General features: G+C 41.2%; 1 protein-coding gene and 2 non-coding genes across 9 annotated transcripts in view; all 3 read right to left on the reverse strand.

The window, feature by feature from the left end:
* The window catches only part of CNOT1 (CCR4-NOT transcription complex subunit 1), a 59,918-nt gene that overhangs the window by 16,518 nt on the left and 25,055 nt on the right, over window positions 1-18,345 (reverse strand). For 2 of the 7 annotated variants that reach the window (XM_063334117.1, XM_063334116.1), the window contains exons 17-31: window positions 14,836-14,986; window positions 13,270-13,471; window positions 12,742-12,885; window positions 11,493-11,617; window positions 10,424-10,710; window positions 8,959-9,037; window positions 7,486-7,716; window positions 6,031-6,171; window positions 4,980-5,159; window positions 3,786-3,902; window positions 3,314-3,424; window positions 2,655-2,732; window positions 2,154-2,331; window positions 1,561-1,691; window positions 706-1,002 (exon numbers count right to left, since the gene is read on the reverse strand). In XM_063334117.1, coding sequence (XP_063190187.1) covers window positions 706-1,002; window positions 1,561-1,691; window positions 2,154-2,331; window positions 2,655-2,732; window positions 3,314-3,424; window positions 3,786-3,902; window positions 4,980-5,159; window positions 6,031-6,171; window positions 7,486-7,716; window positions 8,959-9,037; window positions 10,424-10,710; window positions 11,493-11,617; window positions 12,742-12,885; window positions 13,270-13,471; window positions 14,836-14,986 — 2,452 coding nt within the window. Of the gene's footprint in view, window positions 1-705; window positions 1,003-1,560; window positions 1,692-2,153; window positions 2,332-2,654; window positions 2,733-3,313; window positions 3,425-3,785; window positions 3,903-4,979; window positions 5,160-6,030; window positions 6,172-7,485; window positions 7,717-8,958; window positions 9,038-10,423; window positions 10,711-11,492; window positions 11,618-12,741; window positions 12,889-13,269; window positions 13,472-14,835; window positions 14,987-18,345 lie in introns of all 7 variants that reach the window. The other 5 variants (XM_063334120.1, XM_063334118.1, XM_063334115.1 and 2 more) reach the window with 3 other exon arrangements.
* Window positions 4,318-4,456, reverse strand: LOC134515724 (small nucleolar RNA SNORA46). Its single transcript, XR_010071091.1, has one exon. It is a non-coding gene; the product is annotated as a small nucleolar RNA SNORA46 (small nucleolar RNA).
* On the reverse strand, window positions 14,377-14,512 carry LOC134515725 (small nucleolar RNA SNORA50). The gene has a single exon (XR_010071092.1). It is a non-coding gene; the product is annotated as a small nucleolar RNA SNORA50 (small nucleolar RNA).

Raw genomic sequence — 18,345 nt, forward strand, 5'->3', positions numbered from 1 at the left:
CGAAAGGATAGCAATGTCTTGATCTTTCCAAGGTCCTTATGCTCTTGTGTCTGTTGCTGACGCTGATGGCAAGTACAGCAAGTTTTCTGGGTAGCAGCTGCTTTTCTGGCCAGCAGTTCACAAACTGTGTTCCATTTAGCCAAGAAGGAGAAACTAGCACTGCAGCTCAAATTTCGTTAATAAAGATCTGAAAATATCCTCTGGAAGACCCAATGAATTAACAAGCTGTGCAGAAAAGTCTTAGCTACATATCTAACAGCACAAGTAAATAAAATCTGACCGAACATACATGCCTGCTGAGACAATTGAAGACATCACCAGGAAGTCCTAGAATCAATACAGGCCTCCCCACTAGCTTTTCAACCCCAAAACCCACTGAAAGATAAGCACTTCAAAGCTTCTGTGATGCAATCAAACTGGAGAGAACACTGGGGCAAAATAAAAAGGCAGTCAGGAAGTTTGTGTGCAATATAGTAACATCCACCTCACAGGCTTAAGACTCTCTGTGATGACCTGAGATTTCAGCACAGTTTTTTTGCTGTAATTCCACAAGAGTCATGAGACACTTGTCCCCTAAATTCATGTTCACACTAGTGAAGCCATGGAATTCATCAACAAGTCTACAGTGTGGAGAACCTATTTGCTAATGCTGGATGTCTATAGTCCTGTAAGGTGGAAATAAGCTTTAGATGACGTGACTCTTACCCTCAGTGCAGTAGCAAAACTATTTTTCAAGTTGGTAGCTATGCTCATCAGCAAAGGTTCCCTGCAGGTAATCATGGCCATCCCAGCAGTCAGGTTCCGCATCATATGGTGCGCAGCCACACGCATTCGTGACTCCTCAGAATCCAACGCAAAGTCCTTCCTGACTATCTGCTCACAAGTAGTCATGGCAATCTTAATGGACCGATCGACCACTGGATGGACAAGCTCTTGCACTGCTCGCTCGATCGCCTGCCGCACACACTGCTTCAACTGCGGGTGGGCTTGAAACAGCGGAATCTGCAGGAGGATTTGGAAAGTTAAGTGAGAATAAAGAAAACTAGAATCCCATCTACCCTACACATTCACATTTTCTGAACAAATTTTAAGTTTACTGTCACGGCTTGTCTACAGTGCAGCGCTCCTGTGTTCCACATGCAGCCATTACGATATTTGATAATTCTGAAACTGGGACATATGACCAATTTTCTTCCAAAGTCGAGCACAATGCGAAGGCTAACTCAAGAGTCAGCTCCTTAAGTCACTCTTAAGGAGCACAGAAGTTCCTCTTAAGCTTAAGTCCTGATAGCAACTACCCCAACTGACACTTATTGCCAGAAATAAATTGGATACTAATGTAAATGTCACAGTAAAAGATCACTTGACCATGAGAAATTTTGTTACTGTAACTACTAGCCACCCCTAAACTTCTCCATTTGATTACTCATTAGCGCTCACCCTCCCCATTACTCTCCAATAACTTCAACTTACAAAATGCTGCTCCCACCACCTGGTTGGCTCTTGCCGACACTGGTGGCAAGAATTCTTTTAGCAAACCAAATCAGCTCTAAAACTTACCGTTGGGTTTAAGGTAATATGAGGAGCCAACCCTCCTAAAGAATAGACGTTGATGTCGTGATAACTGTACTGGGGCTGGGGCGGAACCGTGGCTGTACAAGTGGTGCTGGTGGCTGGAGTTGTAGAAGCAGCTGTAGAATACAAGAATGTTTGTATTGAACCATTACTGAAAAGCAAGTACTTATAATGAAAGTATATAATTCTCACTTAAAACAGCATGTGACCAAGAAACAAAAGCTTGATCGCGAAGCCTCCTAAATTTATCAAGCAATTTTTATTCTCCATTTTCCCAATGATTAGTACCAAACTGGCTTCAGCACATTTTAACAGAGCTGTTTTACGACACAGTTTAACCCCTGATGTAAACAAGACTATCCTGCCTCACTCCCTTCTAAGTAGTAGCTACACACAGCATACGTACAGTTAGTCCTCAGGATGGCTTCCATTCCCTTCCCATCTCCAAACTCTGTGCTCCCAAGCATTTAGCAATGCCACAGTAGGCTATGTAGCTTCCCATTTTTCTCTGCAATAGCATAACCTGTCTTACTAAGACTTGTATTGTTGGTTCTGAGTTCTATTTGAAATGTACTTACTAGTTGTTGTGATGGGCGGTAGTTCTTCTGGCTGCTTCACATCCTTCTTTGGAGCAGAGAGCTGCTCATCCAGATTTTTCAGACGATCCTTATCTTTCAGTAGGCTTCCAGGCTTCAGCTCATTGATGTCTAGTGCAAGATTCTTGCAAAGCACCTCAATCTCAAACTTCAGATTCAACTGCACAAGCACAACAATTCTAGTTTAGGTTATGTCACAAAGAAAATACCCGAAACTTTTACTGGGCACTCGACTCCCAAGCTTCCCATTCTAACCCCATGCCTTTTAGAGACTTTAATAGTGACTGAGAATTAAGACAAATATCTTGCGTCCGGACCTCACAGGAGAAGAGTTTCATCCAAGTTCTAGCAAATTAAGCAATGCCCAATTCTCCCCACACCAAAGCAGCAAGAAGGGCAATTTGGTCCTTCACAACACCCTTCTTGACTGGTAAGTCAAGAAAACCTCACACTAGGTATAGAAAAGAAAAAACAGAAGTTTACTTTTAGATCATGTTCTTGATGTAGCTCAGCTAAAACATTCATAATGGCCATTGTCCACGGGTTTGGAGGCCTGAAGACCTACAAGAGAAAGAGGAGAGCAGTATTAGACTTCTTGAATCATTTGGATAACTTACAAGGGGAAGTTTTTGAAAGATGAACAGCTATGTCTACATACAGCTATGGAAAAGTTTGTACAGCTGCAGTGAGGGTTGAATTTAGTATTCTGTTTGACTGGAACTAGATTAGGATACGAGTTAAATATTAAACTGGAAACACAATGACTTGGTCCTTCTGAGGGATCAGTTGTATGTCAAGCAGAACTGACAACAGCTGATCAGGGTCAAAGCGGGGCAGGGGAAATTAAAGAAAAATAAATCAAAGAATAAATAGATCCTAGAACCTCTTCAATGGCATCCTTCCATGTCTCAATAGAGTTCTGTTCAGGGATACCACAGTACAGTTCAGGTAACACCATCTATTTAGACTGCAAAAATGCACAGGCCATGTATTTTCCCCTCAAAACATAATTCCTTCACTTGAAGCCCGTACATCTCTCTTTTCTCTCCATAAAATTCAATCAGTTTTCACTTTGTGAAAAAAGCTAATTTCTTTCTTACTTTGCCACTTGAGCAATAACTCTGTCAGCACAAGTCACTTACCACGCTCCTGACACTGGATTCTAAGACTTTGGCAACAAATGGCACTACGTAAAGCAATTCCTGCTGTCCCTTAACGTATGCTTCCAGTAGGAGCGATTTCACATCCAGATCCTGAAAAATACCGTCAACAACTGAGAAACACTTACAGGCTATTTCTTTATAGGACACATTGGGAAGGTTGAGTCAAGACAGTCCTTGAATTTTACAGCCTACTAGGCAGCAGTTACTTTTGAACAAAGATTTACAGATACACATTTTTACACAGGGTTAATTAATTTATTTTGGCAAGAACTTAACTTTTCTGACATAGAAGTTTTTTAGAAGTCTTAAACGACCAACTCTAGAATCATACTTTTTAATTAGCACACAAAAAGAGGCACCAGTAAAGCGACAAAATTTCCCAAATAGCCCATGCTACTGCGTAACAGCATACCGACTAATGCCAAACAAATCTGTAAAGACAGAAGCTCACCGTGTGCAAAATGGGCTTATTTTTAGCCAGCGTAATCATTCCCAGCCAGTGACCAAGGTTCTTTAACAAGGAACGGTCTGAGAAGTTGGCTGCAGCTTTATCTGATGTCAGTAGCACCTAAAGAAAAAAAAAAAAAAGAGGAACTCGAGCAACAACTGGAAGATAATCCAACTCAAAACCAAATTCAACAGCTGATCTGACTTAAGATATAAAGTTTTAGAACATTAAGTTCTCAGCTTCAGCCACGTGACAGAGATACTCAAGAGCAGCCTTCACTTCAAGGCAACACTTCGTAAATCTGCCCTGTAATTTCAAACTTCTTTTCTTTCACAAGGATCAGAAAAGATTACATTTTTCCACACCTTACCATTCACTCTGTCGAGACTTACGACTACTCACTTAGTAAAGTGAAACTCAAAAGCCATGCTTCCTCTTAATGCTTCACCACAGACCTGAAGGCTACAGTTTGCGCTTCTTGAGAAACCATGTAACTCTCATTTCGAGACTTGAATCACAAGTATTCTGCTGTTAGTTGTGTTCCTCAGCTTCAGAGGAGCATCAGCTGAACGGAGCGAGGTCAGCAATGCTCTAAAGAGCCAGGAGATTCTTTTGCACTACAGCGTAACCCATGGTGGTCAGGAAATCCCACCAACAGGTTTAAAAATAGTGCTTGACAAACTTGTTTCATCCGCTCGTCCCTTCTGGGCTACTGCTTCTTCCTCCTCCTTCCCTTCCCATTATCTTAGCCTTCTAGTAAATTTTGGTTGTTACCCCTCCACTTTCTAACCTCTCCCCTTCCCTTTTAATCTCCTTTGACCAAAGAGGAAAGAACGTGGTTTTCTTATCTTTATACTTTCCCCACACAAAAGAACTAGACCATAAGCAATTTTCCCCTAGGTTATAATCTGCAATCTTCACACAAATTTGAAGTTCACTGACATAAAGGAATTCAAATGCAGATTTGCCTTCTCATTATTCAGTTTGAATTAAGTCTTTGATACATTCCTTACTGAAAACAGAAGAATCCTAGCATTCCTAGAGCAAACCTGCTAGTTCAATTGCAAGCTAGCAAGTAGATTTTTTGAATGATATTCCATGTTTGAAGATCACCAACACGGTAAGCAAGCAGCCCGAGGACCGCACACTTTTAAATGTTTAAATCTACTCAAGTATTAGAAAACTTGCACTACTCACCTTGATATTTCTGTAGGTTTCATTCAGAACCATTTTATTAAACTCTGGATTCTTAAGCGTGTCGAGGAAGTTTGAATATAGGCTGTGAAAATTAGGCTCAATACTGACTCGCTTCATCACGAGATACTGTGACACCCAAGGCATGAACTCTTCTTTCACTGTTTCCTTCAGTTCTTCAACCTGTCTCCACACCAGAGAAAATAAAGCACACCACAGAAGACATGAGAAGACCACAAACACCTGGGGTCAGCTCTGACCAACACAGTCAATTGCTTTTAACACTAAGGTTCTTTGCTTTTTTTAAAAAAATAGCTTGGATATCAGTGTCTCTTTATCCAAAGAGCTGGTCAACCAGTAAGGACTTAATCATAAAATCAGCAAGGAATAATAGTTCACTTCTCCCCCACTTCTCAGCTTTTTACCGGATAACTGCAAAATAAACGTCAGCACCTTAGGTTAAAGCCCTCTGTTGCAAGACAGATAGCACAGGTGGCAGCGATGCTCCAGATTTCTACTAGTTCAGAAAAAATTTCCCAGAATTTCAGCTTGAAATACAAAAGTCCATCAGCTAAACCTTGCAGTATCAAATGGCACCCAGCCCATTTAAGATGTGACTGTTTCTTTCAACTTGCATTAATGTTTTTCAGAAAATTGCATTAGTATTTTCCAATCCTTTCAAATTACAAAAACATAAAAAAGGACTATCCAGGATTATTCAAGGTATCTACTAGAAGTGCTTTCCTGAAAACAAAGCATTCCAGACACATACTTTAGTACAAAGGATCTGGCTACACGGAAACAAGGAAACCTGTAGGAGAAAGGAAGATTAAGAACAGATATCTTTCTTCCATCTCTCCTTTCTCTGAAAAATTTTATCTCCAAAGAGGTTCAAGCAGAAAGTGTTGGAAACTACTGTTTCTTTACAGCATGACTCCCCCCTAATTTTTTTGCAAGTTGGAATTTTTCTAGAAATATCACCCCCCCACCATTTTAGAATGGATTTCCAGGAATATTTAAAAAAGGAATTTTACTAGTGTTCTTCCATACTTGCCTTCTGTGTCATATTTGACTGAGACAGATTATTGAAGATGAAAGCAATTTTTTCCTGGACGTTCTCTGGAGGTTCCACAATTCTCTCAGTTTGATCTGTTGCTACTAACAGCGTATCAATGTTGGTGGTATTAATGGAAGGCTAGAGGGAGAACCGTAAGTTAAAATTAGACAATACTTAGAGGTAACATCAAAAGAAACTTTTGCTCTGTTCTGTGGACTGGAAAAAAAAGATGACAGGTGACATCTACTGCCTCAGATTCATTTTCAGCAACACTCTAATGAAGCTGAGTGATTTTTTTTTTTTACTCTACAAACGATGATCAATACTCAGAAGAATGCTGCTGTACAAAAAGAACTTCTAGCATTTATATTCATGTATAGTAAGTGCCACTGCAATGGCACCCATTAGGCTAAGAGCCTGCATACACTGTCAGCTTGGAGAATATCACCGTACAGTAGAGAGCAGCACTTAGCACAGTAATGGGTCCCCAGTAGCACTTCAGAGCAGAATTGGGAAGGAGAAATCCCAGAGCTGCGCTTCTGAGAAAGCATGTCAACTGTAAGTCAAGAGAATAGGACCCATGTCCCCACAGCTGCAGGTCTAAACCCAAGGGCTTTAGCACCTGCTACACTGCAATTAAGGGGAAAGGAGAGACAGTTTTAAATATCAGTCATGACTCGAGTTTAAAATTGGGCAATGTAAATGCCTCAAAATAACAGCTCTCTACCTGACATGATCAGGTGTGAAAGACAGCAATAGCTACATTATGAACTGTCCCCCAAAAGTTGTTCGCAACTTCCAGCTACCTTTGCCTTTTGCCTCCTTCAATTTAAGGCACTTCTTTTAAGAGAAGCACACAGACAGTTCCAGGAAGCCAGACAGGCTTGACTTTACAGGGCATCAGTTATCACACAGTAACAGCTCTACGCATCCTCAGCGTACACATGGGACCAAGTGTGCCCCAACACTTTCTGTGGTATAGCCAATACCATCCATCTGCCAACCCTCTAATAACTCCGACTAGCCCTTCAGGTGTTTACCTAAGTGACTAAAGATTTGAAAAACCATGCAGGTAGAACTGCTAGGTCAAGTGTGATTTAGTGCGCAGTAAGTGTTCTCAAGCCCCAAGCAGAATAACAGCTGCCAACTATTTGAAGAGTCTTACTGCAAGTCATTAACAGAAACGATGGCTCTGCAAGTAAAGCCTCAATAAACTCATTTCTATTTGACACAATAGTAATTCCACAACTTCATGATCAAAAATGCCTTTTCTCTACAAAAATGTTGGTTATATTTTTAAAAGGTTGTATGCTTTAGATATAAAATACGGATCAGAGTTTGAAAACCTGTAGTATAGAAATTAAGTCGGATTTTTTCCGTATGTACTCAATCCAGACCAGCAACTTAACTCCTTTGCTTCTTCAGTGAGGGCACAAGTGACAGAATACTTACCGGCACGTCTTTCTTGAAGCTGACTCCAGTTGGTCGGGTGATTGTAATGGTTTTTGCAACAGTGGTGGTGGTTGAGGTGGTTACTATAGTGCTGACTTGGCCAGCAAGAGGAGCTTTTGCTGGAACTTGGGCCTGGGCCTGAGCCTGGGCAAGTGCAATACTTCCAGGGGTGGTGATTGAACCCTGCATCTTCACAGGAGGATCTCTGGATTGCTGTCCATATTCTATGTACTAAAACAGGGCGAACACGCACATACAGAAGTTCACATGCAGCAACAAAACTATGGGCTGTTTTAGCATGAGCAGTATAAAGGTTTGCCAACATTCTTTTAAATACTTGACACTAATGCCATTAAGGGAATCTGCAAACCACAACCGTATACCCTTGTAAAGCGTATCTTGTCACTATTTACTTCCTTTCTTACTGGAGAGGAGCCTCAAGCTCTATCTCTGACCTCAACAGGTTGATGCCAATTCTTAAAATTTTACAGAGCACTACTCAAAAACCCCCATCCCTGCGGGCCTGGGATAGCAGAGCAAAAGAGGGGAAAGAGCCTAAGAAAAATGTGCGAGTATCAAGAAACCAGCTACACAGCAGGTAAGAATTCTTCCCCACAGACTCCTAACAGCTACACAGAAAAGCCTGAAGTTCACAGTCAATAAGCAAAACCACAGTTCTGAAATGGTCAACTAAGATTTTACATTCCTCTAACCACAGTAGAAAACGAGTTTCTTCCCCACTGTAATACACTCACCCAGAAATTTGTCACATCAGACAACGCGCTATCATTTAAGAGATGTGGTCTGAAACTTGTCAGTGAACTTGAGACTGCTATGGGACTTGGCAGCGTCCGGTAGATGGTCTCTCTAATGTTAGAGCCGAACATTTTTCCTTATTTAGGATTACGCTCTCAAGTTCTGGCACTGGGATTAGCTTTTCTGTACTTCTATCAGCGAAAGCACCTCGGAGGCAGACACCATGTGATCAACACTGCTTTTACTCCTTTGACTACAGCGTATTTCCATTACTCTGCTCAGACCTTCAGGAATGAAGTTTTTCTCACCTGTATCTGGATTACTGCAGCAGGTCTGAATATGAAACTGTATAAACCCAGCCGAATGCCCTCTATTTTAGAAGAGAATTCCAAATCCTTAAGGGACTGGAATGTGAATCCACTGAAGGCTTTTAAACCCTTTGGGCATGGCCCATATACACTGCTTGATCACGCAGTTATATTCAGGAAGTTACTTCAACATAAGCAACCCAAACCGATTTACGGGAACAGAAGAGGTACCATTGTCACCCACCCACCCCATCCCATGGCAAAACTTTTAAGGAACAGCATTTGATTCTGCAGTTGTACACTACCTAAAATTGCAACAACTCAGACTATTTTTCCAAAGGAAAACAGGAATTTACTCAAAAGAGTTTATAACCATAGAAAGTTAGTGTGCTAATACGAACACACTCACCTCCTGTAAATGATGTGGGAACTGTATAAAGTGACTAATAGAAGCCAAGTGCTGACAATACTGGGGATAGTCCTTCAATCTGTCAGACAAAATACACATTAGTCAGAAACAGAAGCCCAGATCACCATCAGTATTACAGAGAAATACAAATATAACACTGGGGTGTCACTCCCATACTGCATCACAGAATCACTTCTGGACTGCTTACAGCAGCTGTGCTATAAACAAAGCATTTTCTACAGAGTACTTTTTGTTGCAAAACCCATTTGAAATGAATTCATTTAACAGCAAAACACAAGGTTTATTCATAGCAACTCATCCTACATCTCCATGCTTCTGACTGAGCACACAATTGCATTTATATTCAGTGGGTGCAATAAGATTACTGGAGAAGTAATCTCTAGCCTGGCTCAGTGCATTTTAAACAGCAAACTAGAGTGTCCCTAACACCCAAGACAGAAGCTTCACCTACAGACACCAATTATTATATAGTTCTACTTATGAATGCTAGATGCTGCTACTCCTCATTGAGAGTAAAATCTTTAAGTCACACTTAAAATAGTTAAGAGCACTTAAAACAGTTAAGAGGAGTAGGATGGTGGCTAAGTCTCAAGTATGTCAGCCTTAAGTGTCTTTATCCATTCTCTTCCACTAACTCCACAACACAATATCTATCCATGAATGCTGCAAGCAACAGCTTTTATTACAGATGAAACACTGCAGGGCAGATGAACTATAAAAGGAGAGTAAGGACAGAAGATAATGTGCTCCTTGGTTATGAGTCCACGCTTCAAGTCCACACCTTTCTAGCCATTAAAGGAAGCAAGCATCCAGGAAGCTTTCTAATACTTTTCAAGTTCAAGTATCTTCTTCCAGAATGGAGATTTTTCCCATGGGTGTACAATCCTGCCTATTATGGCAGCCTGCCTTGAGAGTTTCCTCTAGCTGCAATCCATTAAAAGCTCTGAGAAAGCTTTTTTTTTTGAGATACTTTCTGCCATACTTGATTCCTGTGTAAAACCAAAGTCCTAGAGCTTACTTTCTAGCCAGTCTTTCACTAACAAAGAGCACAAATAGCACTCCATTAGAAGGCACCCGTAAAGCTTAAGTACGTTCACCCCATTTCTAACAAGACGACTGAATTATTCACTGATTTATTTTTATATTCAACACTTCACTGAATTATTTTTATAAGCAAAGTCCACTAAGTAGTTCCAGCATCTCAGTTCGTCCTACAAACAGTACCTACAGCTACTACATTTAACGTTTTGATTTTAAGAGAAAGTCACCCGTTAACCAGCATATTTTGTTTCAGCTCAGTGTATCTTTAAAGTAATCCTGAAAGCTGAGATGTGTAAATTGCTAACACATATAAGCAATCTTGTACTGTGTAATTAGAACAGGTTCAGGGTTAGCAAGACATTACATGTAGTGTTACAAGCGTATTACCAAAAACCACACTCACCTATTTTTAAATCTATCTAGTGCAGCAATACCAAAATAGTACATTTTGGATGCAAAAGGCTTTCGTAAGGCTTCAAGAACATAGCGCAGGGCAAGGCCCAATGCCATATAAGTAACCAGTCCTTTCTCTATTATCCCACCAAAGAGGCAGGCTGTTATGTGCAGCTCTTTATCTGGGTACTGGGGAAAGAAACGGTATTCCTCAAACAAGTTCCTCAGCATACAGTTAAACACTTCTCGTTCCCGTTTAATGTTGGAGTCCTTAAACCTCTGCAGCATTTCCAAGACCTGCAAAGAAATTGGAAGTTGTTACCAACAGATTTGCTTTATTTCAGCCCTTCTGCGTCTTCAGGTTTCAAAAGCACTTGCACCTACTAAGGTAAATTGCACTACCACAAGCTAAACTGCAAAATAACTGCTTCGAGAAAACCACGTTTTGGCCAGTAGACTCTACGTGGCTACGACGAGCTTCCTCTTCAGACTTTAGTTTTCTTCCCTTTCTTTTAAGTAACTGTCTTCACATAAAACTGTGACCGCCTACTCCATTGCTTCAAATTAGAAAAATGAAAATTAATGTTCAGTGTCTTCCATAATTTATAACCACACAAGTACATTAAAGTAAATTTGAAGTACTTCAAAGAGCGAGTACATCAGACTGATAATTACTCTCATAGAGACTAACCAAAATAATTATCAAAGCTCAGACACCTTCATATATTTCAAAGTTGTAGTCATTTTCAGATACTTTAAAAACAAATATATTCCAAGATTTATACAGACTGTTTAAAGGCACACTTTAGCCCTTATTTTGAACACACAAGCTTCCACTCCACATTAAGCTCTTCCCATTTAGCATCATTTTAGGAGCGTTAATTAGATATCTAAAGCCTTCAGCCCACAGAATTCAAAGCTGAATGTAATGATCAACTGCAAGTTTACTGTGAAAGCATGCCGTCTTAGAAACACACACTTTCAACCAAGGAAGAAAGCCAGCATCTAGCACTAGCCCTTTATTATCTTCCACTAAAACTAATACATGAAGGAATAATTACTGCTACAGAAGAACTCACCTCATCTACGGACATGGTCGGATGTGGTGGATGGTTGTAAATGCGCTGGAAGTAGCTGTTTGCCTCGTCGTCTATTTCTTTGCTAAAGTGCTGATTAGCCTCTGGCCACACCTGAGATAAGTCAGCTGTTAAAAAAGGGAACAGGTATCATGCTCAGAACAACTTCAGGCAGTCACGATTTCATCTAGTCCTTTACAACTCTTCCACCAATCTACACAGAATCTGCTAGCTCTCCTAAAATGCAGGATATTCAACCTTTTCAGTACACAGGATTGTTTTTTAAGAATCTGTTTTCAATATGTTACATTTACGCATAAGTAGTAAGACAGAATTAACCTCATACTGTTGTAGTCCTAGAACCCGTTGCATCCCAAGCTAACCTCAACTGACGCCTAAACTAAATGAATGCAAAACAGACTAGAATAAAACATGCTACACAACACTAACATGCAGACAAACTTTCACACAAACTTTCAGGCCAGCCAGCGAGCTTCAAGCAAGTCAATACTGAATGCTCAAGCCCAAAAATATAAATCAACAACAGCCACCTCCACTGTACCCCTGTAGAGATCGGTAACTTTGCTTTTATGGAGGAGCTATCTAAGGAGACATGTAATAACAGCAATGTGAAAGGTTTGGCGTATGGCTATGCTTCCTAAATGCAACATTTGATCGCTTAAACATTCCATTGTGAGCATACTTCAGAGGCATAAATGAGTTAAGGATAATGGCTCAGTGTTAGGAACCAAATTATTCCTTCCAAAAACCATCTTCCCACCAACTTTTGTTAGTCTTATTTGTATCCAGTGTTGCAGTCTAATTTACTGCTTCACCTGGCAAGTTCTCTGCTGCAACAGGACCATACCCAGGTAGCTTTGTTTAACCTTGTTACAAACAAAACAAAACCCACCCTCTTATCATAGGCATACGATTCTCTGCAAAGAGCAGGACAACACTTTTGTTCAAAACACAGAACAAAAAAAAGGACATAAATACACTATTCATGCAAATCTGTAACACTATATTTTTAGGCTAACAGCTTTTTTTCAATCCCCCCCCACCCTGCCCCGGCTACTTGGCAGACTTTTAGTGTAGATGTTTAGAAGCAACTTTTCCAGGCTAATGGCATAATACTAGGGCCACATTTCTAACATTTGCCACCTAAAGATCCAAGCCTCCCCTGAAGGAAATGCAGATTAACTGCAGATCACAGTCACACTTCACAGCCACAGACAACACTACCACTTACAAGGTTTCATCTTACTCTGCTGGAATGTCGGCTGGTTCAGTCCAGATGTGCTCAGCTTCCTCTGCACGAATGGGTCGTTGTTCACTGCAGGAAGGCCCAGGGCTCCAGTTCCTATGCCAGTCAGGCTACCCGTAGTAAGACCACCTACTGAAAACCAAACAACTCGTCATCTCAGTTGCATCCTTCCCAGCACGCACTTCTCAATCCCAGTACTTGTTATTTCCAAGCTGTACAGCCTCATAACTGTCTAATATCAAGCAACTCTTTACCTCCGTCCCAACCTAAAATAACACTGCTAAAATCCATCAAAACACTCACCCCTCTTGACTCCCAAACTTTTTCACCTATTGCAGCTGCAAGCTCCTGAAGTGCTGTTTCAGCAGTGACGTAGGAGCGAGGACTGTGTAATTCCCTCCCACACGAGATGCAGCTTTTGTCCAGTATTTCCAACCGTGGCAGTAACAGCCACGTGGCAAGAATAGCTCTGCTATGTTAAAAATACCAACCGCTCCACCCGGACAGCAGTACCTGGAAGCTGTGAAGAGAGTCCTCCGATGCCGCTGAAACCTGTTGTCTGATTTTGGGTGGAAAGAGGGGGAAATGCTTTTGCTGGTGACTGAGGAGTACTGAATGCAGAGCCCAAGTTCGGAGGGAAGCCTTGCATGCTCTGGGTATGAGGAGCAGCTGAGCCACCTAAACTAAGAGATGCCATTCCCGCAAGGGAGTCGATCTGAATGGAGAAAGGAAGATTATACACAGACATCCATAAACCACAATCAAGCTGATTTTTGGCAGGTTTTGTGTAAGACAGCTACAGATCAAAACACTCCTAAAAAGAGCTTTTCTGCACTGTTACTTTAAATTCTGACGCCATCCAGATAACCCCCAAATATTAGTTTGGCTACAGAACGCGATTTCACTTTTTCTTATACAATCCCATAAAATCCTATTCTATCAGAGGTTTTACAGAAAGGATGATTGTTCCATAGTCGCCAGTTAAGTGTAATACAACCATAAATGCTAAGAAACAGCACGTAGATTTTTATACTAGACTAGTTTATGCTCTGTAGTTTGTGACCTCAGACCTCATCCCAAGACTTATGAAGGCTATTTCATATCAAGCTTACAGGGTGTTTTTGAGTGTCTGAAGGATCCCATTACGTCCACTTTTCACAGCTAAATACCTGAATGCAGTCTTCAATAAAAAGCACTAAGACCTGGGTGATGAGGAGGAGGGAAGGCACAACACCAGCTGACAAAGCACCAAGTTAAGAGCTCCTGACTAGGAACAGCAGAAAACTGCGTTATCTACCCAAAAGACAGCACGACTACAGACTAACATCTGCTGCTCTATTTGTTCACATCAGTTATTTGCAGCAGGTTGCCAAGATATTTGGTACATCTGACGAGCAACTTCAATAAAGCAACAATTTACAAGGAAACTGCTCTCTGTATTTAGCTTACGTAATCTAGTGATGCTTCAGACATTCTTAAATGCTGAATTGCCACTGTTTCACGTGAAAAACTTGTCACCGCTTTAAAATCTGCCATTGAACGTAATTGCTAGAAGCAAGACCTGTCTGTAATGTGTTGCTCCCAGAGGAGGAAGGGATGATGAGTGGCAGGGAGTAACTTAAATGTACCTTGTTTTTAAAAGAGCAGTTCAGTTGAGAGCTGAAGAGCCCCAGTTATAACAAGTCCTTACGCTCTAGCACTGCTGCTTGGCCCGTGAAGCTACAAACAAGACACATCAGGTTCAAAGGCAGTGCTTAATTCTCAAAAGTCTTAGTAAATTTCAGCACTTTAAAAGAAACCCTCAGTTATTTTAAGTAAATTAAATCTCTATCCCTCTCCAGTGCTCCCATCCTGCTATACTTCAGTTACATCTTACAGACATTTGTGAAGTGAAAGACAGTTCTGAACTACAACCCTCCGGCTTTATTCTGTAGTTACAAGCAAGTTATCTAGACATGCAAGCGTAGAACTAAGGGAGCCAGATGATGCTTTACTTAGTCCTGCTGAAAGAGCTCAAATAGTGCAGCAGAACTAATCCTAAATCAACACCACCTTCTAAAAACGCAGCACGTTGTCTACCTGTACAGGAGAGATGGCATCCAAGCTGCTGGCACTGGGTGGACGTCCTTTTGGCATGACTCCAGGTGGTGGCTGTCTTGCCTTGTTCATGACATTACTGCAGTTTGCTACCATGGTGAGGATCGTCTCTGACAGCTCCTGAGAAACACTCCTAGAACGCAGAAGTAGGATAGCGAGCCATGTAACATTCATGAAGCTAAGGCCCCTACCTTACTTGGTTTTCATACAGAAATTGGGGCTACGTTTCGCAAATAGAAGTTGCAAAACAACCCCAGCAGAAGCTACACGGTGTTATTTGCAAAATTTGCAGCAGAGCATGTCCCAAGAGAAATGGCTATATTTAAACAGAAAATTTTAGACTGTAGTCCTAAAAATTAATCTCCTATAGATTATTCCTTTGTTTTCAATAATCCAAATACTGCTTTACAGTTACCCCAGCAAGTGATGTCTTACAGAAAGCTGGGATATATACCTACATGGCTCCAGCAATCCTTGGAAGAACAAGACTGTCTACAACAGTCTGTCTGCCCTTGTCCACGTTATGGGCTATATAGAGCTCAGCCTCAGGAATTAAAATACACAGTAACTGATGCTATGATCTCTTGTCTAAATCTGCTCAAGGCTCCTTCCTGTCCCCAGACTTCACCATTTGTGATCATTCCCATTCTGAAACTCGTTACACACAAAGCCTCTCCAAAAGGGGAGATACAACATGACTAAAGCTTGATGACTACATGACTACACACTCCAAGACAAAACAGGATGAGAGGTAAATACCACCACCTGATTCACTAACATTCATCTGTCTATAAACTGAAAGACATGCTTCACACACTAACATTAAACCAAAACAGAGACAGGAAAAAGCCAACAAAAAACTCAAACTCAGGCATGAAGTCATTGCACAATCAAGAGCAGTCAGTACCTCTTCCCAAAGTATTCCATGTCTGACTGCCAGGTTCCCAAACTGGAAGGAAAGCCAGCTCTGCCACTGACACACCTAACCACAAACGTACTAACATAACACTAACATTTTCCTTTCGGAAAATACAGCCAATTATTTACAGCTTTCCTGAACTTTAGTTCCACCTTTTCAGTGAGGACAGCTAAAGGAGAAGACTCCTTCCTGTAACGGTGCAACTATACCAAGGCAGCTTTGTTAACCTTGTCTGGAGATTCCTCGTTTTAATTGAATTTTCACAAGATTTTAGTGCGCAGCTGTTGGGATGAGGGGAAAGAGAGAGGAACCACCCTGACAATTAAGGCAGATCAGCCTTCAGCTTTGGCAAGTATCCCATTACAGACTAAACAGAGTTAGGGGCTTCCAGTTGTTCTCCAGAGCCAGTGACCCACCCTGTAGTGTGGGTAAAAGCTCGCCTGAGACAGAGAGGGCAATCTAGGAAGATTCCATGGGGGAGCACGTCTCCACACACAGCAACAAACATTTTATCAACTGTTTCACAAGCTGATTCCTTTACGTGCTTTAACATCCTCTCACCAAGGCCTAGTGTCAAAAACTTTAAAAGCAAAGGGCTTGGGCAGGGTGTATCAAAAAGTGATCAGAAACCTACCTTCAAAAAAATCCCAAAGGGATTTCTGTTCTGAGAAAGCGAAACCAGACCTGAAGACAGAGCTCTGAGCACGGCACATGGTAGGCTCAGTACCTACAGTATGTATTTGTCAACACCCCAATGCCACAGCCTCAGAAATCTCAACATTTAAATGTATGTATGACCAATTAACAGACAGCACAGTTTTCTCCTGATGCAGGAGGCATCCCAAGATCACACAGCACTGCAGCTAACCGAGGAACAGGACTGGCGACTGAAGAGATGAGTTCACACATGGTTATCACCCTCAATCTTTCACCCTCCCCTTTTTTTTGGTAGCAGCTAAATTCAGTGTCTTTATGCTTCAATACTACAGCACACTTCAGTAAAACAAATCCTAATCTGCTGTAGATAATATGGCAGCCCCCAGCGAAGACTGAGACAGCCTTACAACCCCAGAGTTTGATACTCATGGTGACCAGTTAGGCCATTCGCGCTTTGGAGCGAACCACTAACGTTACGTCCTGCCATCTAGACAGACTGAAGGTTAACTGTTTTATCATGTCAAAAAACCACGCTGCTCTATCAAGATGCAAACACCACAATATCTTTAGATAGCACAAAACCGCAGGTTTTCACAAAAAAACACGTGCATTTAAGGGAAATTAATTGAAAAAGAAAGTAGGTGTGCAGGACTCGATAACTAGATCTTAAAGAAAATGTTCATCTTTAAGTTCTACATAAAAATATATTCAGGCATCTAACAAAATCACAGCCATTCTCAGAAGAGAACTAGGGGAAAACCGCAGGAAGGATAACTTTGAAATACAAGTAAGGAGGAAAGCCAGGGCCAACAGTCAGCCAGCTCTAAAGGAAAAAAACCTGTCAGCTTAAGGGAAGCTCTGGCCTGTTGGAATAACAATTTCACTTTTTTCTTTTTTAACCCATTTTTACAGAGCAAGGAAAGGCCTTTTCATTCCCCTAGGCACGGGTAGCCAGAAGTCTCTTCCCTTCTTGAGGCAAGGACCAAGAAGGAATGACCATTCCTTGGACTGTGCTGGGCACAACAGCATCGAAGAGGCACTGCCACCCCTCTCAACTCACTGCAGCTCCTTGAGGGAAGGACTTCTCATTAGCAGTTTGCTACCAAACCACAGGCTTGGTCAGCCTGAGGTACCTGCAACTACCCTGACTTTACTTGAAAACCACTCAGTAATAAAAGGAACATTTAACTTCTTTTTGAAGCCTCACTGCTACATGATGCCATAAATGCAGTGCTCACCAGTGATAAACAAGTTGCAGGAAAAATAAAGTCTCGGCCACCAGGACCCCATACATGTTCTAAGAAAAGTGTCTCCCTGGACACAAAACGGGACAAGAAATAACTACAGCCTAATTACAGAGCAGGCTCCTAAATCAACAGATTTAGAAGACGGCAGACTTCAGCTACTGAAGTGGAACTACTCTCCCAGGCGTGTTTAATATTTACTGCGATTTTAATCTTCAAGTCTTTACAACGCCTGCTTCCATTCGTGACTGAAACCTAAGCTAATCAAAGCAATTGCTTCATGAAAGAAATCCAAGCATTTTCTTTTTAAAGCTCAAAGAGAATAACTAATGGGAAATGACTGCAAGTAGGTCACATTCTTGCATAAAAGGGAATACAAGTAGCTATAAAAAGAAACCAAAAGCTGAGAGAATTGTGCCAGTAGAGAACTAGTGGCTTTTGGAATTAATTGAATAAATAAAACTTGGTAACACATTAGGATTCAGAACACAGTGACATTAGATGCAAGTCAAGCCTACAGTTAACTATTAAACTTCTAAAATCTGGATATGGCAGCATGCAAAATAATGAATGTAAGTTAATTTGTGAACTAGAGCTTCACAAGACGTACTCTGAGTTGAAAAATAATAGCCATTTTTTCAGTCCAAGAGGTGTGCTAGACTATTATATTTC

The sequence above is a fragment of the Chroicocephalus ridibundus genome, chromosome 4, assembly GCF_963924245.1.
Source record: "Chroicocephalus ridibundus chromosome 4, bChrRid1.1, whole genome shotgun sequence".
NCBI classification, from domain to species: domain Eukaryota; kingdom Metazoa; phylum Chordata; class Aves; order Charadriiformes; family Laridae; genus Chroicocephalus; species Chroicocephalus ridibundus.